The sequence below is a fragment of the Delphinapterus leucas genome, chromosome X, assembly GCF_059928025.1.
Source record: "Delphinapterus leucas isolate spDelLeu-1000000601 "Yukka" chromosome X, BTC_Dleu_Yukka2, whole genome shotgun sequence".
Lineage (NCBI taxonomy): Eukaryota > Metazoa > Chordata > Mammalia > Artiodactyla > Monodontidae > Delphinapterus > Delphinapterus leucas.
In genome coordinates this window covers 129,625,081-129,652,391 of record NC_143150.1, presented here as the reverse complement: position 1 = coordinate 129,652,391, position 27,311 = coordinate 129,625,081, and the positions used below count along the sequence as shown (strand labels likewise).

The following is a 27,311-nucleotide window of genomic DNA, read 5'->3' as shown; positions in this document are numbered from 1 at the left end:
AAATCCACTCTAAGAAAGGGTAAAGAAGTGAGAATAAGGATGAGTTGAGGGGTAACACAAGATGTCTCATATTTTTGGCTGGTATGATTGGGTAGATAGAAGTACTTTGAGGAATTACGACTCCCAGGCAGCGACTTGGTTCCCTTGTCTTTAGAATTTGAATAATAGGATTGTTATTATAGGAACATCGTAGAAGACTGTTGAGATGACTAAGAAGTCAGTACATGCAAAGTGTGTCCTCAGTGCCCTTAGTGAGGGCAAGGAATACTGTCGTCTGCCAGAGTGCAAGAACTACGATCCAGACGTATTCTACTCACATCTGTATTCTTAGAAGCTGGAGTAGTGCCTGACATATTGTAAGAAATTATTTTTGAGTGAATATGTAAATGAAGAACCACTTGAGCTTAGGTTTGAAGGATCAGTGGCTTAACTCAATGAAGCGGGCAGCGAATCAACGTGCTTGTATTGGTAACCCATTGGTGTTGGTGATTGATCAGATATTGGGTTTGAGGGAAGGGAGGACGTCCAAGCTGTCTCTTCCGTGTTTGGCTGGTGTGATTCGCTAGACAGAGGTTCCCTTTAGGAATTAGGACTCCTGGGCAGAGACCTGTATTGGGTTGGTGTATGGGATCCTTTAGTGTAAGAAGAGAAGAGGGTCAGGGACCAAGCCGAACATAAAAGGTGTTACGGGAGATGATGACCCAACAAAGGACATACGGAGAGACTGACAGGGAAATAAGAAGAAAACTGGGGGGGGAGGGAAGATCCAGGGAAGAATATGGTTCGTAGAAATGGATGCTGATAGACAGTCAAGTAGAATGTAGACCCCAAGGATCCATTGTGTATATTATACATGTGATGTTCCTATGAGTATTTTCGGTGGAGAGCGAGGGGCAGAGGCTGGCTGGATAGAAGGGGGCCGGAAGGTGAGCAGTTTCTCAGATTCTTTTCAGAAATGTGTCTGTGCAGGGAGATGGGCTGTGAAAGGGGTTCTTTGTCATGGGGAAGGTTGGAGTGTATTTCATTCTCTCAAGTCAGCTTCAGTAGACGGATCGTGAAGGTACAGGGGACACCTGAGAATGTCAGATTTCTGAGAAGATGGTGGGAAATGAGACCCAACATGTAGGAGGATTGATCTTTGCCAGGAGGAGGGACCTTGTCTAGTCTGGCAGGGAATGCAGAGAGCCGATGCTGGTGCAATGAGAAGGGATAGTGGCTGGAATTTGAAGGTGTTCCCAAATGAAGCCTTCTGTTTCCTCTCTGCAGAAGGAAACAGAGTTACCTACTGAAGGCGGGGTAGGGCAGGGCATGGGGGTGACAAGTAGTATTCTGGGGGAGGGTTGACATGCCAGGTGCAGGTGGGGAACACTGGATTCCAGAAACAGGAAGGGACCCCATTTGATCACTTTAACCAGATGTGCAAAGTTGAGAAGATCTCGATTTACAGAGAACAGAGAGATATTTTCATTGAGGGCGGGTATCGTACTGGGAAGGCATGAACATGTGTCAGAGGTTCTCTGGGATCCAGTCTTTTGGCAAGAATGTGATGGAAATTGTATATTGCATGATCTGAGCTGGTCATCGGGACCACATAGGATAAAGTTAGCAAACGTCCCGAAAATTGAAGTGTCATTTGGAACAATTGGGACTGTCCACTTAAGTAGAAAACTGAACTACTGAATGATCGCAGTCCTTGACGAGATGACTGCATTGGGTTTTCTTGGACAAAACGTGTGACCGTGGTACGACAGGGTTCGATATTGCAGAGTTTGGGCCCAAGGCTGAGAAAGCTGTATTGGTAAGCAGAGGTTTGTGGTTAGATAATAGAGTGTTTGGATCACTCACTTTTGAGACGGAGCAGGTGGGAGTGATGTGGTCTGTGGGTGACGGAGGCCAAGGTTGCCTGGAGGGGCATATGGTTGGGGATGTGACATCGGTGGATAAACTGAGGTCTGGGAGGGCAGGGCGTTGATGTATTTCGTGCTAATCGAGCTCATTTTCCTGGATGGAATGCACAGTGAGACTAAGAAGATGAGCTTGTTGGGTAAGACTCTGGAGGAGAGAACTTTCAGAATGCAACAGGTTAGGGAAATGAAAAAGCCTAGCAAAGTTAAGGGACCAAAAGAGGTTGGAAACAGGAGTTTATAACCACTCCCATCTGTAAGGTTCTCTTTCTTGTTTCCCCCAGGAATACTCTGCATCAATTCATCCATTCTTTCGTTCATTCACTGCATATATTGGACCTTCTCTATTTGGAAGGTATTACGCTGTGGACCGCAGTTGATTCAACAGTCGATTAGAGTTTCTTCTCAAGTACTCTTGGTCCCGCTGGGATGATGAGATGGGATCACATTGATTGTCACACATTCCATAAACGAGAACCTTGAAAAATGCCTAGGAAATGGAGAGTAGGAAGACATTACATGTGGTAGTGGTTGTAGAAGCCTTGATTAAATAGGAAGAGCGTCTTATGCAGGCTTTCGAGGGTTTATAGAAATGATTGGGGGTTGGGGGAAAATCCTGTCAGAGAAAACAGCAACAGAACTTTGCAGAAGGTGGGATAGGATGAGTTGTTTGCTGGGGCACTTAGGTGAGACTCAGCTCAACTAAGGAATGGTATTGGCAGGGTGGGCCAGAGCCAGGATGTGGTTACTTTACATTTCAGGCTGAAGGAGAGATTCTTTAGTTTTTCATTCTTGCAGAAGATATGAAGGAGTCCAATTAAGTGAAAAATTAGGGCTTCCCTGGTGGCGCAGTGGTTGGGAGTCCGCCTGCCGATGCAGGGGACGCGGGTTCGTGCCCCGGTCCGGGAAGATCCCACGTGCCGCGGAGCGGCTGGGCCCGTGAGCCATGGCCGCTGAGCCTGCGCGTCCGGAGACTGTGCTCCGCAACGGGAGAGGCCACAACAGTGAGAGGCCCGCGTACTGCAAAAAAAATTTTAAAAACAGAAATCATCAGTGGAAGTTGCGGTGACATTTCCCCCCAACACTGAAGGAGTTAATATTACGGAGTATGGTCAGGGCTGATGCACGCACCCTACTCCCCAAATCTAAATTCAGTAACTTTAAGAGCAGGGCTCTATATGTGGAATCTATCAATCAAAAAATTTAAAAAAAGGGCTACAAATGAACTTATCTACATAACAGAAATAGAGTCACAGATGTCGGAAAGAAACTTACGGTTACCAGGGGGTAAGGGCAGGGGATAAATTGGGAGATTGGGATTGACACATACACACTACTATATATAAAATAGATAACTAATAAGGACCTACGGTAGAGCACAGGGAACTCTACCCAATACTCTGTAATGACCTATGGGGGAAGAGAATCTAAAAAAAGAGTGGATATATGTATATGTATAACAGATTCACTTTGCTGTACAGCAGAAACTAACACAGCATTGTAAATCAACTATACTCCAATAAAAAAAAAAAAGAAAGAAAGAAAAAGAGCAGGGCTCAGTAAACTATGGCATTTGGGCCAGATCCAGCCTGATGCCTCATTTTGTAGATCAAGTTTCCCTGAAACACAGCCATGTTGATTTGTTGGTGTCTGGCCCTCCTGCTTCTGAGGAGTTGGGCAAGCCACCCAAACCACCTAAAATCGTTACTCCCTGGCTTTTCAAAGGAAACACGTGCCACCCCCTGGCTCAGATGATTTAGCCGCTTGCTGTCTTGCTTAAATAGTCACCTTTAGCTTTTGAAACCGGATCAGTTAACTTAAGGGTGTTCTTCAGTTCTTTACCTTCAAGCAGTGACATGAGCAGATGGCTGCTGTTTATTTTTGCCCCGATAACAGGTGGATGACAGTGTGATAGAACCTGGGCAGTTTTGTCACATCTCCCATCTATAATTGGTGGGGTTTTAGTCCCTGGACTGAATACATCGAGGAGGGTGTAAACTATAGCATCTTGGATGAGAAAGACTTTAGTGTGAATTAGATTCGTCACGTGCTTCCTTGCGATTCCCATCAATCCAGGGAACCAGTGTTATCGGGCGGGGGGATGCCCAAGAGGACAAAAAAATGACAAATAGAGTATTGCATAAAACTCTGTGCCCACATCAAGCAAAAGAATGACAAGCATAAGCTCTTGCCATTCACAGGCATTTGACCTGCCGGGTGGCAGCATGTGCAAAGACAAAAATAAATAGAAGCGTGGTTTAGAGACAGCTGTTCCTAACGAGAGTCTCGGAGTGAATGGTAGAAGAATTTTCTCTGCACCGTCCTGGAGAGATTAACTCAGCCATCGTCTGTCTGTGGCTTCCTATCACGGCCAAGTGCCACCGGGATGTTAAATGCGTTCATTTGACAATAACTCGACCAAATTTTAAATTTAGACCATGCCCTTTTCTCTGTTCAGGCATTTTCAGAGAGAATCCACACTCCTTCACCTGTTTTTCCTGTATCTCCCTTGCAATCCCCTGTCCTTCTCTGCTAACCCTATTTCTCCTTTGCAAACCAACTCAAAGTCTGTTGCCTCAGGGCCTGTGTTCGCAGGGAAGAGGCATCCTCTGTGCTTTTTGTTGGCCTGCAATCAGAGTTATGCAAAGCTTGTTACAAAGTCATGGGGAACTACTCCTGGGGAAGCAGCGTGTCTGTTTCTCCATCCATCCGCGGGCTCCCTGCTGGAGGGATCCAGCATCTCTGGCCTCTTTGAGCCCAAGGCCACCGTGCTACTGTCTCCCTTCCCCAAGGACCATTAGTGAGAGACCCTGGGGAGCATCTTCTGTTGACATTGTGACCCACTCCCAGCTCACCCCTCCAGCCCCTCCTGGTACCCCTTTCATGCTCTATTTAGTTATTTTCGAATTGCCTCATACGTGCAAAGCTCGTTTTCCCAACTAAACAGTAAGAGCTATGCCAGTAATCAAGTAATAGCAATGAAGAAAATGGCTATGGTCGGTGGTCTCCTGTCTCTCGGGCTGGGGATCATAATCCCGTGAAATACTCACATCTTACACGTCTGGAACGTGTGGCACAGCCGGTGGATCCATGTCCCCAAGGGCACAGAGCTGGTGTTTTCATTGCCTAGGGCTGCTGCAAGAATTCACCACCAGTTTGGTGGCTCCACACAACACAAATGGATGATCTTACATTTCTGCAGGTCCGATGTCCAAACTGGGTCCACGGGGGCTAAAATCAAGGTGTCAGCAGAGCTGTGTTCCTTTATGAGGGCTCTTGGGGAGAGAGGCCACCTGCATGCCTTGGCTTGGGGCACCTTTCTCTCTGTTCAGAGCCAGTGACGTAGCATCTTCCAATCTCTCTGACTACAGCCTCAGCTGCTCTGATGCCAATTTTCCTGCTTCCCTCTTTCCCTTATAAAGAGCCTCATGATTATATTCTACGCACTCACATAATCCAGAATAATCTCTCCTTCTGTCGGATAAGGTACTGTATCCCCAGATTCCAGGGGTTGCAAGTGGACATTTGGAGGTGCCATTATTTTGCCTCCTACCAGTGGTAAAAAGTAGAAGTGGAATTTGAACCCCATGGCTCCAGAAACATTGTTAGAAGTCTTTGTTGCTGCGAGATTTGAGTCTCCCTGATGACAGAGTCAGCACTTGTGTCCACCAGGCAATGCTGGCCGTGTGTCATGCATGTAGAGACCATGACATATATATATATATATTGGGTTGGCCAAGAAGTTTGTTTGGGTTCTTCTGTAACATTTTATGGAAAAACCCAAACGAACTTCTTGGCCAACCCGATATATATTCTTCACCACAAGAGATACAGTACTGCTTGTGAAATTCTCATTGAATCCATGTCATTAAATCACTAGGTTCTTCCAAATCGGCCACCCCACATTAAGCATTGAAGAGTGCATTGAGGTACGTGTTGGAAAGACGTATAAATCTCCTTGATGCCTCTCCTTCGGCATTTTAGGGGGAAAAGCCAACAACTGGGAAGGAGGTATCCGGGTTCCAGGCATCCTCCGATGGCCAGGGGTGATCCAGGCTGGGCTGGAGATCGATGAGCCAACAAGCAATATGGACATCTTCCCGACGGTGGCCAAACTTGCGGGGTCCCCTCTGCCGGAAGACAGGTACTGTGACTCCCAGGTGCTCGGGGCAGTCTCCTTCGGATTTTGTGGGCAAGGGTGTTCCGATTTGCCTGCACGGTGACATATGCTACTTCCGGCTGGACCCTTTATCCACGCCCAGTTATGGGACTTACTGGTGGGTCCAGCAATGTAAACACTGCTCTGTCCATCCTGTTATCCCAGTGGGAAGTAAAGTCCAAAGCCTGAAGGGGATGGACAGTCTTTTTATTTTTTTAATATTTGTTTATTTATTCATTTATTTGGTTGTACCAGGTCTTAGTTGCAGCAGACGGGCTCCTTAGTTGGGGCTCGCTGGCTCCTAAGTTGTAGCACGTGGGCTCCTTAGTTGTGGCAGACGGGCTCCTTAGTTGTGGCATGTGAACTCTTAGTTGCAGCATGCATGTGGAATCTAGTTCCCTGACCAGGGTTGGGATTGAACCCGGCTCCCCTGCATTGAGAGCATGGAGTCTTATCCACTGTGCCACCAGGGAAATCCTATGGGATGGACCATCTTTAACTGAGCCTCCCTCTTTTGGCATTCCATGGAACCTCTCCCCCTCCCTCTCTCTCCTCTCTGTCTCTCTCAATCTCTCTGTCTCTCTGTCTCTCTCTCTCTCTCTCATCTGTGCCCATCATCGGCTTGCAGAAGGGCAGCTGGGCAGATGCCCTCTAACCTCCCTTGTTTCGTCCCACACCTCTCCTCCTGGCCCTGTTCACCAGCTCTTTGCTGCAGCAGCGAGAAAGGCAGTTGGGTGCCTAGTCAGGCCGCTTTTTTCCCAGCACGTCTTCATTTAGCGAGTTCCAAATGAAATGTCTTTCTCTTAAATTTAAATACAACTTCCGATGGCATTGCCAGTGGTTTCTCCTTAAGTGTTATTACCAATCTGAAGAGTTCTAAGTGAGGCACACTGATTCATTGTTTTCATTAGTTGGGTGGCAATCCAGGGTGACGGCAGGCACACGGGCTGCAAATCTTGTTCAAATTCAGCTGCCGACGGAACCAAGAGGAAACTGGAAACCAGAGACGAAAACAACAGCTGAGCCAGAGCTGAGTCCATGGAGAGGTTTGCTCACCTCCCATTGTGCGCAACCTTGGTTCACTCTTCATTATTTTTATTTTTTTCAAATTTCTGCATTAGGTATACCTTCTTCTCAAAGTGTACGTGCACACACACACACACACACACACACACACAGATGGGAAAGGCAGAATTGTAGACTTCAGTCCTTCTCAAACTTTGTGGTCTCGAGATTCATGTACACTCTTCCCAGATCCAGGAGCCCAAAGATGTTGTGTTTCTGTGGGCGGTATCTATCAGTGTTTGTCATATGAGCAATTAAACCTGGAAATAAAAGTTTTTAAATGCAAGAGGGCCCAAGCACACATTGCATTGGCTGACAGAGTGATAATGGAGCCACTGGGGAAACCCACCGTAAGCTCATGAAAGAGTGGGGGTATAAAAGGCAAATAACATTTTGAATTACTGCAAAGACAGTTTGAGCTCATAGACCTCCTTATAGGTCTCAGGCATCCCTGTGGGTCTCTGGACCACACCGTCTCAGGATAGCTGATGCTTCAGAGAAGAGCAGAGATTCCCGGAGCGATACTGCTGTGGCTTCACTGCTGCTGAAGCATTGAAGTTCCTGGGCCTTGATTTCTTCTCCTGCAAATGGGTTCACAGTTGCACAGGATGGCAAGCACTAGAGCATGTCAAGTGCAGAGTAGAGATGCATGAATACTTGCCATTTTTGTTTCACCCGCCATATTGAGAGGTAACAGGTAGGGAAGTAGAGTTGTTTCCACTTACACGTTTCACATCCATCTGGGCTCAGAATCATCACTATGAGGGCTGAAGGGGCTTCTAAGAGCTGCTATTCCAATCAAACTATTCTCCTTCCCCTCCAATGACAGAAAACTTGGCAGGAATAACTCATCAAAAGTCTTTTCTTACAGAAAACTAAAACTCTCACTCCTTATTTTACTTGCTCTTTGGCCCTGGTTCTTTCCCTTGGAATAAATCTGAATAGTTCCATGACCCGTGCACACTAAGTGTTCAGATAGTTTCATTAAGTACATTTTTCTCTCATGGTTCATGATCTTAAATTCGTCGGTACTCTCTGCTTTCACAGTGTCTTTATATTTTTATTATTTTTAAAACATTTATTTATTTGGCTGTGCCAGGTCTTTAGTCACGGTATGCAGACTTCTTAGTTGTGACATGCGAACTCTTAGTTGCGGCATGCATGGGGGATCTAGTTCCCTGACCAGGGATCGCACCCGGGCCCCCCTGCATTGGGAGCACAGAGTGTTAACCACTGGACCACCAGGGAAGTCCCTGCTTTCACACTATCTTTAACTGGTTTTCCACCTCACTGGGAAGAGCCAAGGGAAGGGAAAAGTTCAGAGGCAAAGAGGAAGATCCCTAAAGGGAGATCTTGCTGCCGGCACCTCGTAGCCACCCCAATCTGAGGCTAATGGGGGTCATCCTGTTTTTCTCCCACGTGCCCATTGAGGCAGGAAGCAGCCTCCCTCCTAAGCTGACCCAAACATTTTGTGCACGAGCCAGTGTCATCAGTGGAACCCATTCTGAGTATTGAAGGTTCTTTCAGTGGATCTCACCTGTTGATGGTCCAACTCAACCCAATGATACTATGTCTGGGTTTTGGTCCAAGGCTCTATAAGATGTCATTGTTCTCCAAGAGACAGCACAGATAAGAAAACGGCAATCTGCTTCCAGGTTGCTCATGGGAATAAAATGATCTCACAATATACTATTTAGATCATGTTAGCAACCAGGTCTAGAAGACGTCCTTGTGTGTCTGCCCTGGGGACGTTGACCATCTAAAGGGATGGTTCTCAGCTGGGGTGACTGTCCCTCCCAGGGGCCGTTTATCAATGTCTAGAGACATTTTTGATTGTTTTGACTCGGGACGTTGCTGGCATCTAGTGGGTAGAGGCCCGGGTTACTGCTAAACATCCTGCAATATACAGGATGCCACCCTCCAGCAAGGAGTGATCCAGCCCAATATGTTGGGAGTGGTGAGGTTGAGAATTCTGCTCAAAAGCTTATTATTGCTCTTTTACAGAAAATGTCGTTATCTATATAATGCAAACCTCATCAAAACTTTTCAATAAGAGCATCTGGATAATATCCTCATATATATCCATATCCATCTATAAATCTGATACACAGGTATCTACTCTTTAGAAAACAGCCTAACTCTCTCCCACTAAGATTGGTGGAAATCAGCTTCCCTGGTTTCTTGCTTAAGCAATATTAAATTTACGTTTCTCAGGTGAGTAAACACATTCAGAGAGCTGGACCCAGGCTGTATGACAATCACTTAATGAGGTTCCCTCACATTTTGCCACATTTTTCATTGAACGAGAGGAGTTTCGTTCAGAAGACCCCTGTTCTTCAAGTACAGCCTTGTAATTCTCAAGAAGCAAGTGCTGTTCTTGACAATCCTAGCTTGGTGAGAAATGAAAAGCCCTTCGATGCAGGGTTTCTGCTTAGGTAAAAAGAGCAGCAGTCCGAGGGTTACACGTAGAGATTTTCACTTTGCAGAGTCTCAGTGCTGCCATGAGAATTCTCTAATTCAACCCCGTGGTGTGCCTATATGAGATTCCTCTTGGCGGTGAATCTTTCCTTCATGCCTACCGTGGCCATCACCCCAGCATATGCAGAAAAATCATTCCCCCTGCGTCTCCAAATAAGCTGATTCCAGACATAAATGGAGGGCAGTCTTTCTTTGTGTTATAAAAGATAGGCAACAAAAATATAATACCTAAATACATTAAAGTGAAAACCTGTCAGCCTCATCTTTGCAAGCAGATAGAGTATTACCATAGTGAGTCTATGACCATGCTCCCTCTTAATGAAGATTGGCATGCCCAATTCTCCTATTCCATAATGAAAATTCGATTTCATTTCTTTTTTCCAAGTTTGGAAAAGAAATCCAAATGCTTGGTATCACTTATGTCTGGTGAACGCAAGGGGAGTGGCTCGGTTCTCCCGCTAAATTTTGCTGACATCTAGCTAGGTGACCACAAAAGACTTCTTCCATAGAGCACTACAGATACAACAGCAAGCTGTACCCAGCTCAGCTCCATTTTGCAGAATAAAAGTCGAAACTCTTCACGTATGTGTGACGTATAATTGATCTTGCTTTCTATTCACATATGGCAGAATGTTTGATGTTTATGGGTGGAAACACTTTTAATTATGAAAGAGACTTTCTGGGTACTTGGGATTCCCTTTAATTTATCAAAGATCTATGTACTTTCTTCTAAAAATGTTTCCTTTCCTACTCTACAGTGAAAAAAATCACCTTATTTTTTTGTTTGTTTGTTTTACATCTTTTTTGGAGTATAATTGCTTTACAATGTTGTGTTAGTTTCTGCCGTATAACAAAGTGAATCAGCTATACATATACATATGTCCCCATATCCCCTCCCTATTGCATCTCCCTCCCACCCTCCCTATCCCACCCCTCTAGGTGGTCACAAAGCGCCAAGCTGATCTCCCTGTGCTATGTGGCTGCTTCCCACTAGCTATCTGGTTTACATTTGGTAGTGTATATATGTCAGTGCTACTCTCTCACTTCGTCCCAGCTTACCTTTCACCCTGACCCCGTGTCCTCAAGTCCATTCTCTACATCTGCATCTTTACTCCTGTCCTGCCCCTAGGTTCATCAGAACCATTTTTTTTAGATTGCATATATATGTGTTAGCATATGGTATTTGTTTTTCTCTTTCCGACCCAGTTCACTCTGCACGACAGACTCTAGGTCCATCCACCTCACTACAAATAACTCAATTTCGTTCCTTTTTATGGCTGAGTAATATTCCATTGTATATATGTGCCACATCTTCCTTATCCATTCTTGTGTCGATGGACACTTAGGTTGCTTCCATGAATCATCTTGTTTTGAATATGGCAACAAGTGACTCACCTTGTGCCCCAAGTTAACCTCTTTTTCAGTCCCCCAAGCCTTTCCCTTCTGCTGTGATCCCCAAATCCTCCCCAGAGTGGACCAGGCACAGGTGGGTTGGAGGGACATCCCGAAGTACATGGGTCACTGACTCAGCTGAGAGAAATACAGCACATTCGTGGGGGGATGAGGTCACTGTCCCCCCAACAAGTTCCCCAAACATGTTCTTTTCAGTTACGTGAGAGTCATCCGCATGCTATTGAATTTGACCTGAAATTCAGACATGACTCTCCTTGACACTGAATTGTTACTATCCCCATGGTTGCCATGAGTCAGGAGCCCAAAGAGAATCATCTCACTTTCCAAGTTAAAGGCAATCTCAAATGAGCACATTTTTCACAGAATCAGGCAGACACCAGGGGAAAAAAGCATCCAATTTTGTAGCCGTGGCTGTCCTGCAAACGTGCTATGAAAAGTTGGATTTGTTTACAGAAAAGGCCAATCAGACGATTCCCTTTGAAAGTGTAGGGCCCTTCTGCCACGAATCGTGATGTTGTACAAACATTTCCACCCCAGCCATCCCAAATATTTTGATAACTCAGACACCATTTAAAAGTTTAGCTCAATAGAGTCGCTTTCCATTTTTCATGGCAGAAATGAGCCTCTTTTTGACAAGCCATATTTCTCCAGCACTGTTCAACAGTGGTTTCCATCGCAGCGTGATATATTGCCGGTTTCCAGGAAAGAGTGCGTTAGGTATAGAATGGAAAACAAAAATGAGATCAGTCTCTGCATTGCAAGAAAAAAGAAGTTTGCATAACAGACTTTGCTTCCCTCCTTAAAAAAAAGAGAGAAATGTGCTTGGAAGTCAGAAAAAAAGTCTGTGAGATTTACAGTGTTCTTTTTGTCATTAAATCCCCCTTTGTGGGATCAGGCCCAGTTCAGTTATGAAATACCAATCTTAAGAAAACAGTTCTGTCTCCTGGGTTCTTAAGTGCTGAGTTTTGTGGGTTTATGATGAAAAACATCTTCAAGAAATGAGCTAGACATTGAGTCAGAGAAACAGAGATTCACTCTCACCCTCGAGCCATCGTGGAAAGGCCTTCTCTCCACGTGGAGCTAAAGGTGGTGGAGAGGTGTCGGGCCCATCTGTCCCATCTCTCACCTTCAGGGTTTTCACCACTGGGGGCTTTTTATGCTCAGGTCCTCCTCTCCGCCCCTCTCCCCTCATCCCTTGCTTCCTTTCCACCTACTTAGGCTCTCCTAATCTTAAGGACTGAGTTTTTCTTGAAATTCACAATATCGGCCATTACAGGATAGAGCTAGTATTCGGAGAACACACTGCTTCTGGATCGAATCATCTCTCTACCTTGTTCCTCTCATGGAAGATGAGAATCAGGCTTGGAAAGTGAGCCAATTCTGTCTTTTGTTCTTATTTTTAACTTACAATAATAGAATATTTTCAGTTCCGTGGACTTGTGCGGAGTGCATGATTAATAACTAAGGTGGGGACCAGAGAAGCAGTCAGCAGTAATTACATGATGGGGTTTTTAGCGACACCAAAATAAACCACAAAGAAAAAAGAAAAAAAAAAAAAACTCAAGGGATGTAGGACCTCTCAAGGGTGCTTACCCACATTATATAACCAAGTTAAAGTTCCGGTTTCTCAATTCCTCATAGTAGGAGGGGCCAGGGATGGAGTGTTTTGGGTTTTTTAAAAGTTTTTTGTTGGAGTGTAGTTGATGTAAAATGTTGTTAGTTCCAGGTGTACAGCAAAGTGATTCAGTTATACATATACACATATCCACTCTTTTTAAGATACTTTCCCCCATAGTTCATTACAGTATTGAGTAGAGTTCCCTGTGCTCTACAGTAGGTCCTTATTAGTTATCTATTTTATATATAGTAATGTGTATATTCAGTCCCAATCTCCCAATTTATCCCTCTGCCCACACCTTTACCCCTGGTGACCATAAGTTTGTTCTCTGCATCCGTGACTCTATTTCTATTTTGTAGAGAAGCTCATTTGTACCCTTTTTTTAGATTCCGCATATAAGCAATACCATATGATATTTGTCTTGGAATGTTTTTAATCAGAAAAGGAAAACCCTCAAGTTCAACAATCTACCTCCTTCCAAGTAGCCTTCTGCCCCAGGTTTCGGTGGCAGTGGCCTAATGGTAATCAACGACTTCAATTTCTGTAGTGGCTGTTAATGTATGTTTCACTCAAAACAAAATTATAGGCTTTTTTCCTTTATGTAACATCCAAATAGTCTTAATTTTGCTCCTTAGCAGTTGTATACAGTTATTGCCTACCATCTGGAAAGTTCCCCTTCTCGGCCTAGTTATAGAAGAGATATATTTACCTTTGAGAACATAAACATATGTGTAATGTGTATATGTGATATGTAAATGCATGTGAGTACGTTTACATCTTCGGGGTATTTAATATCATCATTATTATTTACAAATCACGTCCCTGGGACTTAGAACTTCATTTGCATTGTAGTCCATCCAATCTAAATTGCCCCATGCTGTATATTATCTTTTTTTAAAACTCAAATTGTCAGAAATTCTTATTTTCTATAGATCCGTAGTTTGTGAATACACTGTTTGCCAAGGCAATAGGCAGAAAACTCGGTATAGGAGCAGTAGCAGGGGAAAGCAGTGGAAAGCACAGACGCCCAGTCAGCTGGGTTTCAATCCCATTGGCTCTTATGACACACGTGGAGTTGGGTGAATCACTCCATTTCTTCATCCCATCATCCTGGAGTGATACTGGTCACAACTCACGGTGGTGCTTGGAGGATGAAATGAGTTCATGCACGAGCAGAGCTGGCCTCCCTACATTGCATACGGCGCCCAGTGTGGGTCAGCTAATGTCCTGGGTTGGTTACTTCATTACCATGTTGTAGCTCTATCGTGCCCCCATTTGCTGGAAGGACAGTGCAGACATCGGGAGGTTTTAGCCCAAGGCTGATGTGGCCCCCTGATGCCCACCTGCTTTATCCCCCAGGATCATCGATGGGCGTGACCTGATGCCCCTGCTTCAAGGGAGAAGCCATCGTTCGGATCACGAGTTTCTCTTCCACTACTGCAACTTCTACCTGAACGCCGTGCGCTGGCACCCACAGAACAGTGAGCAGACACATCTTTCTTCCATGCTTGTAGGGCTACGTGCAGTCACAGCCATGGGAACAGAAGAAATTGCAAGAGGGCGTTGCTCTCATGAGATGCCCGAAAGATGCTCAGTTTTGCTTTCTCTGTCCTCCTCCGCGTTCCTTCTTCTCTTACGCCTCCCGGTGCCCTGGTGGTCCAGGCAGGGCGTCACACATTGCCGTGACACGTGCTTGCAGCTCCCTCAACCTGGGAGGACTTCCTTTCTTTTCCCTTCCTGGTTAAAGCTTATCCATCCGCCCCAATCCCCCTGAAAGCCGTCTTCTCTGCCTGCTGTCCTGTAGCTTTTGCGCTGGCACCGAGTACCCTTGAGATGTTTACCCGACCTTCTCTCCCGAACCTCAAAGGTAGGGGTCGTGACTCACCGATCTGTGTTTGGTCACGGATCGTGTGTATTTGCTAGATGTAGATATTTAAGACAGAGTTCAAACGCTTTGATGTTATCATGGGTCCCAAACCCAGGAGTGTTGTAAATCGTGCACTGTATCAGTGACGGGACCTTCTTTGGGTTTCCCAACAGCGGATACAGGGGTGCATTTCTAAAAAGCATAAAGGACCAAGTAGAACCAAATGAGACTCGTCGGTGTAGTGATAGGTTCACATCTGGTTTTCACGTATTTACACTTAGAATTACAGTAAGGGTCACATCGCTAAGATGCCTAGGAGTCTATGGGAATCAGCAACTCTTACACCCCTGCTGTATATCCCAGAGGTAGAGGCTGATATTGGACTTCGAGGTTCCTCTTCAGTGGGAAAATGACACTCCCCACTTCTCTAGTGTGTTTTGGGATTCTGCTCCCAGAGGCGAGATTCTCAGAGCAGTCAGCTGATGCCTTTGTAAAAACTCAGGTGACCCTGATACTGGATTTCAATGTACCCCTCACCCCATTCTGCTCACCCAGTCAGTTTACCAAAGACATCATTTAAAGAGCATCTGCTCCATTATTCTTAGAGTGGAAAATTATAACCCTTCCATTACCCAAAGATATCACACCGGGTTTACCCTTCAACGTTTATACTTTCAATCTGGACGGCTTCCTTGAGATAGCTTCTGGAAGACCAGTATGGCAAAACCATGGGTGCACGATTCTAGGCCCAGAGGGACCCTATTTACGTATCTCATCAATGTGTCCATCATTCCTGACACCCATAGGAATGCTGTCTCTTTTTAAAATTATCGGCAGCATTTATATCTGAGCCATCTCATCATAAATGAGAGATGTGGTCCTCGCCACTTCCTTTTATACGGAGCCTGCGAGAAGCGTAAAGAACAAAGTCTCGGGGGACTCTTGTTTGTTTAAAGAAGGATGATATCACGTCCTGAGCCTTGCAGAATTGCATTTAAATAAAGCCAACCCCCTCGAGTTAGAGGAGCCGGAAGAAACCTATTGGATCAGGGGCTGGAGAAGCACATTATGTGGAGGAGTAAACAGAAAAGGGACAGGGAGAGGCAGAAAATAGGAGTAAGTGAGAAAAACAAGACCCAGATTCTGATAGGCAGCTGGCCTGGGGATAAAGCTTGCTTCTAAGACAACACACAAGTGATATTTTGCCTTATGCAGTTCCTTACTATCTTCTCTTTTGAAGCAGCAGCACACGAGGAAAAATGACGGTGTTTCCACACCGGAATCATCCATCTAGCTAAAGGGTCTCAGGAAACCGTGGGTTTTATGAATCGTCTCATCTACTTTTTCAGATTGTGCCTGAAACTCAGTAACAATGGTTGCTGCCTTGGCTGTCACACATGGCTCCATGGCTGTTTGCTCAGTATTTCATCTGTTCGTTTGTTGTACACGTATTTATTGAGCACCTACTAAGTGGCACCTTCTGGGCTAGGCTGCGCACCTGTCAGTGAGCAAAATAGACCAAATTCTCTGCCAGGGAGTTGCTTACCTCTTAGCTCAGGACGGGCTGAAGGCTGTGCAAACAGCTGGGAATGCACAGGTGTGTAAGGAAGTGTCACCCGTGTGTGTGGAGTTACCTGTCAACTAGAGAATTCAGAAAGTAAACTAGTACTAGTTAGAGGAGATGACTGACATCGTCTCGGATCTGTGCTGGTAGGAGTTTATGGTAATCAGTACACGGGAGACACTTCCCATAATTGTCAGTGGTAAGAGGGCTGCCTCCTGGCCTCCAAATACTTTGCTAGAAAAGAAGAGAGACATTTAGGGTCAGGGTTTAGACATGTAGCGTCAGGGCAGCAGTGAGCTGGAGCCACCTCCGGATGGCTCAGGCATCTTGCCAGCTTGTTGGGAAAGCATTGCTACCTGGAAGTCAGCCAGGCGGCGAGCACTGACACCCCGGCAACTGGCAGACGTAGCAAACGCACGCCCTGTTCCTCGCTCAGAAAGCACAAGCTCACCGGCAGTAAATACGCTGGTACCCGTAAACTAGAACTGAGTGGTGGTGTGGTGAAGATCCAGTTGCCGTTTGTCTTGATCAGTTGGACGCCTACCTGTTACAATTCCCAACTTGTTACCCATTTTTCCAAAAACTTAGAGCTGGAATGCTGTTTCCACCCTTTTAAAACATGAACCCCTTTCAGCTTTTATATACAGTGTCTTCTCTATAATTGAATGATTCTCTCATGATAATGTTTCTGTAATTTCGTTGTCTCAGCAAATTGAATGGTCTAACTTAATCATCTCATATCCTTACGCCCACTGCATTTTAGAAGAACTCACGAAAGTGTTATTAGGACACCGGTAACTTTTCTTGCATTACAACGGGAATTGTGAGTTTAAATTTACTGTTCCACGTGTATTCAAAAAGTTTGGCTTTAAGTTTTGACCTATGAAGCAGTGTTAGTAAAAATTCAATGTAATGACAACTTGATTTTATGGTAAAATTTATCTTAAAAGACTGGTAGTTAGCTCTGAGATTCTGCTGCAGACTTTCGAGCGGATGAATATAAGTCTGTAAACTAAATGCTCGCATTAGTGTGAGAGTTTCCAGGCCAGCTGGTCGCACAGAAATCCATGGGATGTGGTTATGCTGATGTGGAATCCAAGGAGCCCCATAAATCCTGCTAGCTTTTCAATTCAAGTTTGTTGGAAACTTCTCTCCTGTGACTTCTTTTTAAAGCATCATTTGAAAAACCTCAGTAGTACCCCTGAAGCGTACATTGTTTATAGAAAAACGATAAACAATTTTGACTTTTAAGGCTTCAAAATAAGTTTTTAAAATCTTAAATCACAACAAAAAGCAGTAGGAAATTAGGATTCATTCCAAAGAAATGTGTTTATATCTAGCTCTTTTAAAGGTGCCTTGTTTTGAAAATAGGAGATAAGTGAGGTTTAAAATTGCAACAGCATTACAGTAGTAATTGAGGACAAATGCTTGCTTTGTTCACTAAGATTTTCACCCAGTTAAAAAATTAATTTTGCCTCTAAAATGCACCTAAGAAAAGAGAGAAGATTCTAATTACAGCTGCCTATGTCTCAGGAGTTGATTGGTGTAAGAAAGGCTATGCTTAGTTTTTGTCTTTATTAATGACTTCAGTTCGTGTTGGTGATCTGATTCTCCTTTGTCTGATTATCAGAAGTTAAACCCGAAGGGTCAGAAACAACAAATCGAGGGCCGAAGCTGAACTCACGGGGGCTCTGGCATTTTCAAATGAAAGCTGCAGAGAACCTTCCTGTACTCCAGCTTACCTTAAGAAGGAGAAGCCCTCGCCCAACCAGAACTTTTGTTGCAATTAAGAAAAAGCACATATACGTAAATCACTTCAAGCATATATTTCAAGTCTTAGGATTTCCTTTTCCTTTTGGTTGAAAATCTCGACCAAAGGCTGCATTCCCAACAGCTCTTGACCTTTGCGATATTCACCCACTAATTCCTTCACCTGCCTTCTCAGCCTGGTATCGCGGGACGTGTGTGCGTGTAATTGTAGGAACGCAGGGTGATGTGTCCCAGGATGGACGGAATCTGCTTTGCCCACAACCTAAGAGAAGGTGTGATGGTGATATAGGAGGATGGAAAAGGTTTCCCGGAAATTGTGTTCAGTGTTTATTCAATTTGTTTTATCTCATTATCACTCAGACGCTTCAGTAACGGGCTTATCGTCCCAACCATTCATTTCCTTTAATGGAAAAACATCGTCTATAAATGGATTTTTTTTTTGTTTTCTCCCACTTGGTCTATCAAACATGTATTTTTATATGGCACTTCCTATTACCTTATAAATAATATTAGACCATTTTTGAAACATACATCTACTTTTTTTTATTGGAGTGTAGTTGATTTACAATGTTGTGTTAATTTCATCTGTACCACAAAGTGACTCAGTTATACATATATACCTTCTTTTTCATATTCTTTTCCATTTGGTTTATCACAGGAGATTGAATATAGTTCCCTGTGCTCTACAGTAGGACCTTGTCGTTTATCCATTCTATATATGATAGTTTGTATCTGCTAACCCCAAACTCCGAATCCATCCCTCCCCCAAATCCCTCCCCCTTGGCAACCACAGGTCTATTCTCTTCAGACATCTAATACTTTTCGACTAAAGTTTTCACATGCCTGACCTAAGATTACATTAATTCTTGGACGAAAAACGTGTCAGCCATGACTTCTGTTCATTTGTCGCAATGCAACCTTGCTTCCTTACAGAGACAAAATACATCAGAATGGGAGTTTCTTTCTCGAATGCCCAAAGCACAGTGTTTCTGAACGAGTCCTCCAGTGTTAGCTCAGCACCCAGCTTATTCGCAACTACCATAGGCCACTTCTTCTGCCCTTTCCCCCCTGACGTACTCGCTCCTACTGATTTTCTGCAATATTTTGCACATCTCTCTTCTTCGATGTCAGCATGGGGCATATGTGAGTTCTCACAGTCTTCCTGCTTGTTTCTAGCTCCGTCCTGATTTGCTTCCATCTGCTCGCAGACCTGGGCATTTTCTGTGGGAACATTTTAGTTCTAACCAAGGCATGTTATAGTGAATATTTGTATTAAGTATTTATATTAGGTATTCATATTTATATTAAATATTTGTGTCTTCCTCACCTTCGGATCTTCTATCCACAAATGTTTTGTAGGTGGTTTTAGGCTTTTCCCTCTGTTACTCTCTTATTCTTTTTTTTTTTAACATCTTTATTGGGGTATAATTGCTTTACAATGGTGTGTTAGTTTCTGCTTTACAACAAAGTGAATCAGCTATACATATACATATGTTCCCATATCTCTTCCCTCTTGCGTCTCCCTCCCTCCCACCCTCCCTATCCCACCCCTCCAGGCGGTCACAAAGCACAGAGCCGATATCCCTGTGCCATGCGGCTGCTTCCCACTAGCTATCTACCTTACGTTTGGTAGTGTGTATATGTCCATGCCTCTCTCTCGCCCTGTCACAGCTCACCCTTCCCCCTCCCCATGTACTCAAGTCCGTTCTCCAGTAGGTCTGTGTCTTTATTCCTGTCTTACCCTTAGGTTCTTCATGACATTTTTTTTTCTTAAATTCCATATATATGTGTTAGCATACGGTATTTGTCTTTCTCTTTCTGACTTACTTCACTCTGTATGACAGACTCTAGGTCTATCCACCTCATTACAAGTAGCTCAATTTCGTTTCTTTTTATGGCTGAGTAATATTCCATTGTATATATGTGCCACATCTTCTTTATCCATTCATCCGATGATGGGCACTTAGGTTGTTTCCATCTCCGGGCTATTGTAAATAGAGCTGCAATGAACATTTTGGTACATGACTCTTTTTGAATTTTGGTTTTCTCAGGGTATATGCCCAGTAGTGGGATTGCTGGGTCATATGGTAGTTCTATTTGTAGTTTTTTAAGGAACCTCCATACTGTTCTCCATAGTGGCTGAACCAATTCACATTCCCACCAGCAGTGCAAGAGTGTTCCCTTTTCTCCACACCCTCTCCAGCATTTATTGTTTCTAGATTTTTTGATGATGGCCATTCTGACTGGTGTGAGATGATAATCACATTGTAGTTTTGATTTGCATTTCTCTAATGATTAATGATGTTGAGCATTCTTTCATGTGTTTTTGGCAGTCTGTATATCTTCTTTGGAAAAATGTCTGTTTAGGTCTTCTGCCCATTTTTGGATTGGCTTGTTTGGTTTTTTGTTATTGAGCTGCATGAGCTGCTTGTAAATTTTGGAGATTAATCCTTTGTCAGTTGCTTCATTTGCAAATATTTTCTCCCATTCTGAGGGTTGTCTTTTGGTCTTGTTTATGGCTTCCTTTGCTGTGCAAAAGCTTTGAAGTTTCATTAGGTCCCATTTGTTTATTTTTGTTTTTATTTCCATTACTCTAGGAGGTGGGTCAGAAAGCATCTTGCTGTGATTTATATCATAGAGTGTTCTGCCTATTTTCGCCTCTAAGAGTTTGATAGTTTCTGGCCTTACATTTAGGTCTTTAATCCATTGTGGGCTTATTTTTGTGTATGGTGTTAGGGAGTGATCTAATCTCATACTTTTACATGTATCTGTCCAGTTTTCCCAGCACCACTTATTGAAGAGGCTGTCCTTTCTCCACTGTACATTCCTGCCACCTTTATCAAAGATAAGGTGTCCATATGTGCGTGGGTTTATCTCTGGGCTTTCTATCCTGTTCCATTGATCTATCTTTCTGTTTTTGTGCCAGTACCATACTGTCTTGATTACTGTAGCTTTGTAGTATAGTCTGAAGTCAACTCTCTTATTCTTGAAATGCGTCATCTTTTTTATGTGACCACTGCATGTCTTTTGAAGACACACTTGATAACAATACACTGCACCCTTACGTTTATTCTATATCTCCTGTCTAGCAGATGCTCTGCTACGCTCTTTGCATATGATGCCTCTTTTAATCCTCCTTATTAAAAGTGAGTTTGATTATATTCGTATTAGATTTGGCCGTAACGGAAACAAAAAGTCACGGTAGCTTATATCAGAGGGAGGTTTCTGTGTTCATCTCGTGAGTGAAGTCTAGCGGTAGGTGGTCCACAGAGTTTCAGGGATGCAGACTCCAAGCTCCGTCCCACCACCTGGAGGATGCAGCAGCTTCTTCTGCGTGGAGAAGGGTGATAGTGTCCACCTACGGGCAGCAGGAGGGAGCAATGGATGGAAAGAATGATGTTCCCCAGGCCAGAAGTTGGTCACCTGTGCACACCTGGTATCAGAGGAGGCTGGGCAGTGTAGCCTTCATTATGGGTGTCTGTGTGCCCTGGGGACACCCCACAACTGTGGGAGCCTGAGGATAGTTTCAGTCTCTACCAAAGTTATTTAAAGATGAGGACGAAGAGGTGTCAGAGGTCACAGAATAGGCATGCAGTAACAAGAGTTGACGCCAAGTTGGTGCTAAACCAACACTGGCTACTTTGAGAGTCTGCCCTGTGGTAAATTGGAACTTCTTCCCCCAAGACAATAAGTTCTTTTATTCACACTCGCAAAGATGATTCTTCTTCCTCACTGTTGTCTCTCTGGCCATCTCCACAGCCCCATGGACTGTTTCTGGAATTCATGCGTGTCCTCTCATTCTCTAAGTCCACCCATCCTTGGGGACCTCAGCTCTGGTCTCCCTTGGATGAACTCTGACCCTGATCCACACCCTCCCACTGCCGCCATGTCCACCCTGCACATGCCTCTGTGCACACGCTTTCTTGAAGGCAAAGGTGACGTGGAGACACCCCGTGGAGAAATCTCTGACTTCCTGGCTCATTTATCTTCCGTGACCAAATGTCACCAAGCAGCCTGGATCTCTGGCTGGCTGGAGCCTGTGTTGGCACTGAGTGATTTTAGGCAGGACGCCCCCAGTGGCTCTGGAGGAGAGACGCACAGAACGTACCGGGCTTCCTGTCTGCGCCCATGCCGGCTTCCGTGGCGGCAGCTGGCTTCTTCCCTCTTTTTCGGTGTCTTCCCGTTCATCCCGTCGGCCCGTTCATCATTAATTTACCAGCACATTTTTATTGAGCATCTGTTCTACGTAAGGCCCTGGGCACTGGCAGTTCACAGATACATTCACTCTTCTATGTAAGGCTCTAGGTACTGGGCATTTAACACACGTGGGAGATAACAGTTCTTGTGTTCAGAGAGCGAGTAATCTAGAAAGAAATGGAGTCCACAGACGGTGGTAGCCCTTCAGGGCTGAATGCACGGTAGAAACTGCTGAGAGGCGCCAGGAAACAGGGGTAGCTTCTGGCTGGAGACCTGGACAGGCTCACGGAGGAGGAGTTGTTGGACCTTGAACAATGGATAGGATTTCAACACACAGAGACAGTGAAGGGGGGTGGGAGACTTTAGCACGCCTTGTGTACCCGCTCAGTACAGGATTCATATTTCCGTCCCCCCAAATGCAAAAACAAACGCTTAGTCAAAGGGAGTGTTTTGCTTTCGGGCACTTAGGCATCACTCGTGGAGCTAGGGTTCCTCTAAATCTGAATTTAAAAGCAGGTGCTCTGGGTCACAGCCCTTACCTGCTTCCTCTTCTTTCTCAGTGTTTTTGTATCTTGAGTCTCAGTGCAACCAGCACAGGAAGCTGGCAGAACCGGCTCTATAATCCATGAGCCCAGTGCTGGGTCATTGAGGGTCTGGGCTACAGAGAATGGGTGGACACGAGCCTCAGGGCTCAAGAACAAGAGCCCTTGGGTGCGCACTTCTCTGGGAGCACGTGTGAAGACACTGGTGCCCTAGGTGGCTCCATGTGGGCCCGCATCCTACAATCTTTGGGTCTAAGACAAAAATGTGGCATTGATGTCGGGTGGCTGGCTCAGGACAGGGGAACACGGCTGGGGGACATCGTGGAAGCAAGGAGGGTGGGGACCTTGGGGTGGATTTTCAGACGTCCGTCCAGGAGATGATATCAACATTACTAAGTGGGCAAGCTGAGGGTCCCAGTGTGTTGGTATGGGCCACTCACAGTGGGAAAACACAAAAGTCTTTGAAATACTTCTAGAAGGACTCCAAGATGGCGCTATGTAGTGGGAAACACTGCTAAGACCGAAGACCCCAAATGACTCTGGGTGGCTTCTGTATGTACGCAGAATCCTCCAAACATCCAAAGTAAATCTTGCTAAGACTAGCTGTTCAGCAACATTCATCAAAGGATGTCTCAATCTGAGTGGTAAATTAAGAGCCAGTGTGTTGAAGCCATTTAAATTTTGTTGTCCGTATTCTTTAAGATTCCTTAGGAGTAGGGGGGAAGGTGTCTTAAGACTTGTATTACGGTGGCAACAGGTTTAAGAGCATAAAGAAACTAGTGTTTTTGTCTGAGATTGATGGCAGCTTTATATTCAAAGCGAACGCAAAGGTGGTTATTACTATGCACCTGGCATTGCACCTGGCATTGTTCTGAGAGCTTTACACGTGGGCATGGATTGTTAACCCCCAAAGCAAAGCCCCGAGGCCGGTACTATTATTATCCTCACTTATCAGAAAAGGAGCTGCGGCCCTGAGAGGTTAACAGCCACGCCCAGCATCCCACAGCTAGGAAATCGCAAAGCTGGGATTGGAACCCACACTGTCAGAGCCATCAGAAAGGGGAGGAGAGTTCAAGTAGATCGTAGTCAGCTAGCCACCAAGACAGGAAACACTTCTGAGCTCAGAGACAGAGGATGTCTCCCCTTGATGCTGGTCTTGGCTCCAGACCGACAAGAATCCTCGCGTGAAGGGAAAAACACTTTGCAAAGCTGACTGGTATCTGTTAGGCAGAACTTAGCATCTCATGTCTGCAGAAGGTGGTTCCAGTGCCGCATGGACAGAAAACAACGGGCTTTGCATTCTCTCTGTTTCTGTTCTCGGGGACCCTGTGTGCTCAGGCTTCGGGTTTCTCTGTCAACGGACCTCTGAACCTTTTCTGGTGGCTGAGTCCCTGGGAGTGATCAAAATCACAACAGCTGTTCCTGTCCTGGGCTCTCACGCCCCTCAGATCCCCAAGAAATCCCAGGAACCCGCTGCTTATTTTAATTTGGATGAAATAGCTGTTTTACGATTACACTTGGAAGGTGCTGAGTTCAGGGTCTAGCTTAGGAGTCAAGTTTTTCTCACTTAAACTCTATTTGCCTTTTTGTCAAAGGACTGTGAACTTTCTTTTCTCATGAATCCTCTCAGTTTTTTTCCAGTGGTGATTTTGCATAAAAATGGGTTTCATAGGTAGGTAGTGATCTCCACAGCATTTTTTTTTTTTTTTTTTTTTTTTTGCGGTTCGCGCACCTCTCACTGTTGTGGCCTCTCCCGTTGCGGAACACAGGTTCCGGACGCGCAGGCTCAGTGGCCATGGCTCACGGGCCCAGCCGCTCCGCAGCATGTGGGATCTTCCCGGACCGGGGCGCGAACCCGTGTCCCCTGCATCGGCAGGCGGACTCTCAACCACTGCGCCACCAGGGAAGCCCTCCACAGCATTTTCTATGGCCTTGACAAAGCAGCCCTCTAACTGTATGTCATCTTTGTCCTCTAATAGTCACAATTATTTCTGTTAAATTTTGGAGCGTATTTTAAACCTAAGTCGAATTATTGTTCCCATCACTACTTTTAGACTATTTTTTTGAAAAAAATGTTCCATTTAATTTTCCTGCATTCTCCCTAGAAAATGTAATAATTGCTTCCTCTGGTCAGTGGGCCTCAATTGTAAGAAAGATTCAGATCCCGTGGTGGTCAAAATATTTATCTGTGATAGAGGTGAGACAGAAGCACTGGAATTTTAACAATAGAGAAAAAAACTTTTTTAACTCAACATTTTTTTAGTAGTATATGGAGAAATCCAGGATGAAATACATTATTAAAATAATTTTGGTAAACAGGAATAAATATACCTATTAGAAATATAAGGTGACACCAGGTGCCTCCTGATTTATCACATGATCTACTGATTTACTTTTTTTCTGTTGAAATGACACCTTTGACAATGTCGATTCCTGGGTTTTTGGTGAGCAACAGAACAGACCCTGAAGTAAGGCTTTGTATCTTATACACCTACATGCAATAAAATGCAGCCCAGTTTCTCTCATTTGAGCAACTCCAAAGCGGTCTAAAGAAATAATACAGAGAATACTCAATGTATCTTTTTATAAAAAGTTTCAAAAGTCCAAATTGCGCTATAAAAAGTCAAACACCCCTATAGCTTACCCAACAAACCTTCAGAAAAATTAATTCTTCATTCTGCACTTGTCCGAGCTACATTGCCATACCACCGCTGCTCCCTGTGAGGGTACTTGAGGTTTATTTACTGCCTGGTCCTTAAAACTGCCCGCCCGTCAGTTCACACCTGGGCAGGACAGAGCACAGGTGGCTAGTGACGGAATCTACGTGCACGGCTTTCAAAAGCAAGCGGGTAGGGCAGGCCCTTAAATGAATTTGTTCCGGGAGCCTGTACTCTCTTGGGGTTTTAAGCACACCAAGACTTGACTCGAATGTCAATTTCAAAACAGCCACCAGATTTGCAGCTTTGGGGCCGGAGCAGAAGAGGCTTGCTTCCCCAGGCCTCTGTCTGTAACAGCCTCGGCCCCGCTGACCCTGATGGAGGACAGATTCTAAGTGGCTGCAGCTTCTCGCTGCCGAAAAGGCTTCTGAAGGAGATCTAGGGGTCAAGGGGAATGAGAGGGGGGGACGGAAAGAATTTGAAGGTAACCTGCTTCCTCTTTACCTTCTGCTGGAGAGGGAAAGCAGGCCCTGGAATTCTTCCTGCAGCCTCACAGCCTGAATTCATCTTTAGAAGGCAGGTGCTGACCTGTAAGTTGTATAAAGTGACACAGCCTGTAAGTGCCATCTCTCCCAGCATCAACTACGCGATGGACGGGAGGTTCCCCGTTATGGATCCCTTCAGTGTATTTATCTAGGCCGTATGCACATTGCTTGTCTGTGCTGACCGGTTCTTCCCCAAACCAGAGAGGTTTAGTCACCTTTGAATATGCCTGTCTGAGGTCAGGGGCTGTTTGGAGAGAACGTGGGACCCATGGCAATTGTTTTCTGTTAATTCCATTAATTTCTTTTGCATTTGGATCCATGGGCCACTCGATACCTATAACTACAAAATCACCATCTCCATGCAAACAAATGACCGAGGTGAATCATATAGGTGTGTGTTGCTTTCTAGTGGGACAGTCTCTATGGTTTTATATAAAAAAGCTGAAAGGATAAAGCGAAGAAGGACATTTTCGGTCTGCACCTAATTCTGCTTGGTTCGTATGTGTTAACTCTGTTTTGATCTGCCACCTTTTTCTACCCAGGAAACACTTTTTAGACCTCTGTCAGAGCTTGTGTGGTGAGTAGTCAGCTTTCAGAAGGTCATAACATTGTAGGATAAACAGGAAACCAAACATCTCACAATTATTTGTTGGTAAATTAATTTTTTCTAAAAATGGCAATATTGGGTGTTTAATGGAACACAGAAGTTACATTTTAAAAACTATGTAACCATCCTACTCTGGGGTCATATTGGAATTTTTAGCACCTTTATTAAGGTATCACATATATAGCATAGAATTCCAATTCAGCCATTTTTAGTAAATGTATAGAGTTCTACGACTATAGTCAAATCTAATATCAGAACATTTTCTTCACCCCCGAAAGATCATTTCTGAAACCCAGCTGCGATTTCTCCCCATCCTCACGCCCAGCCTCACTAAATTCTGGATGGGATGCGTCTGGGCTTTCTCAAAAGGGAGGAAATCAAATGTTAGCTGAGGTCCTAGCGTGTTTCAGATGGTTCCTGATGGCTATATGTATGTGTACACGTGTGTGTATATGTGTATGTGTGTGTGGCGCGTTTTACCATCTCACGTACATATTAGCACTGAGCCTCCCTCTTCCCTCCGCTTTGTTTTAAACAGAAACACAGGCCGCGAAGCTTAGCATCTTGAAGTTGGAGAACAAAAATGGTCAGAGCTCGGAGCTTAGAATCTGTTAGTCAGTGTGTATTTGCTGAGTGCCTGTCCCAAGTTTATGAGACTGAACTGTGGCAGTCCTCTTAGAGTTCTCTGCTCAAACTATTAGTAAGGTTTTTTTCCTTTCTCACTAGCTTCTCCCAAGCAATTAGGGGTTGGGAAAAAGATGGAAGAGGGAGAGAGAGGAAGAGGGGAGGGGCAAGAGAGAGAGAGAGAGAGAAAGAGAGAGGGAGGGAGGGAGAGAGGGATCAAGGAGGAAATGCCACAGTTCTAATATGGTTAAATTTGCATCCTAACAGCTGTTGCATAATCGGCTTCGTCTCTTGTTCTGTC

At 44.7% G+C, this 27,311-nt stretch overlaps 1 protein-coding gene across 9 annotated transcripts in view; it reads left to right on the top strand.

Moving 5' to 3' along the window:
• The window catches only part of STS (steroid sulfatase), a 344,330-nt gene that overhangs the window by 152,410 nt on the left and 164,609 nt on the right, over positions 1 to 27,311 (top strand). For 8 of the 9 annotated variants that reach the window (XM_089904840.1, XM_089904837.1, XM_089904836.1 and 5 more), the window contains 2 exons: positions 5,889 to 6,048; positions 13,997 to 14,118. In XM_089904840.1, coding sequence (XP_089760966.1) covers positions 5,889 to 6,048; positions 13,997 to 14,118 — 282 coding nt within the window. The remainder of the gene's footprint in view (positions 1 to 5,888; positions 6,049 to 13,996; positions 14,119 to 27,311) is intronic. The other variant, XM_089904841.1, reaches the window with a different exon arrangement.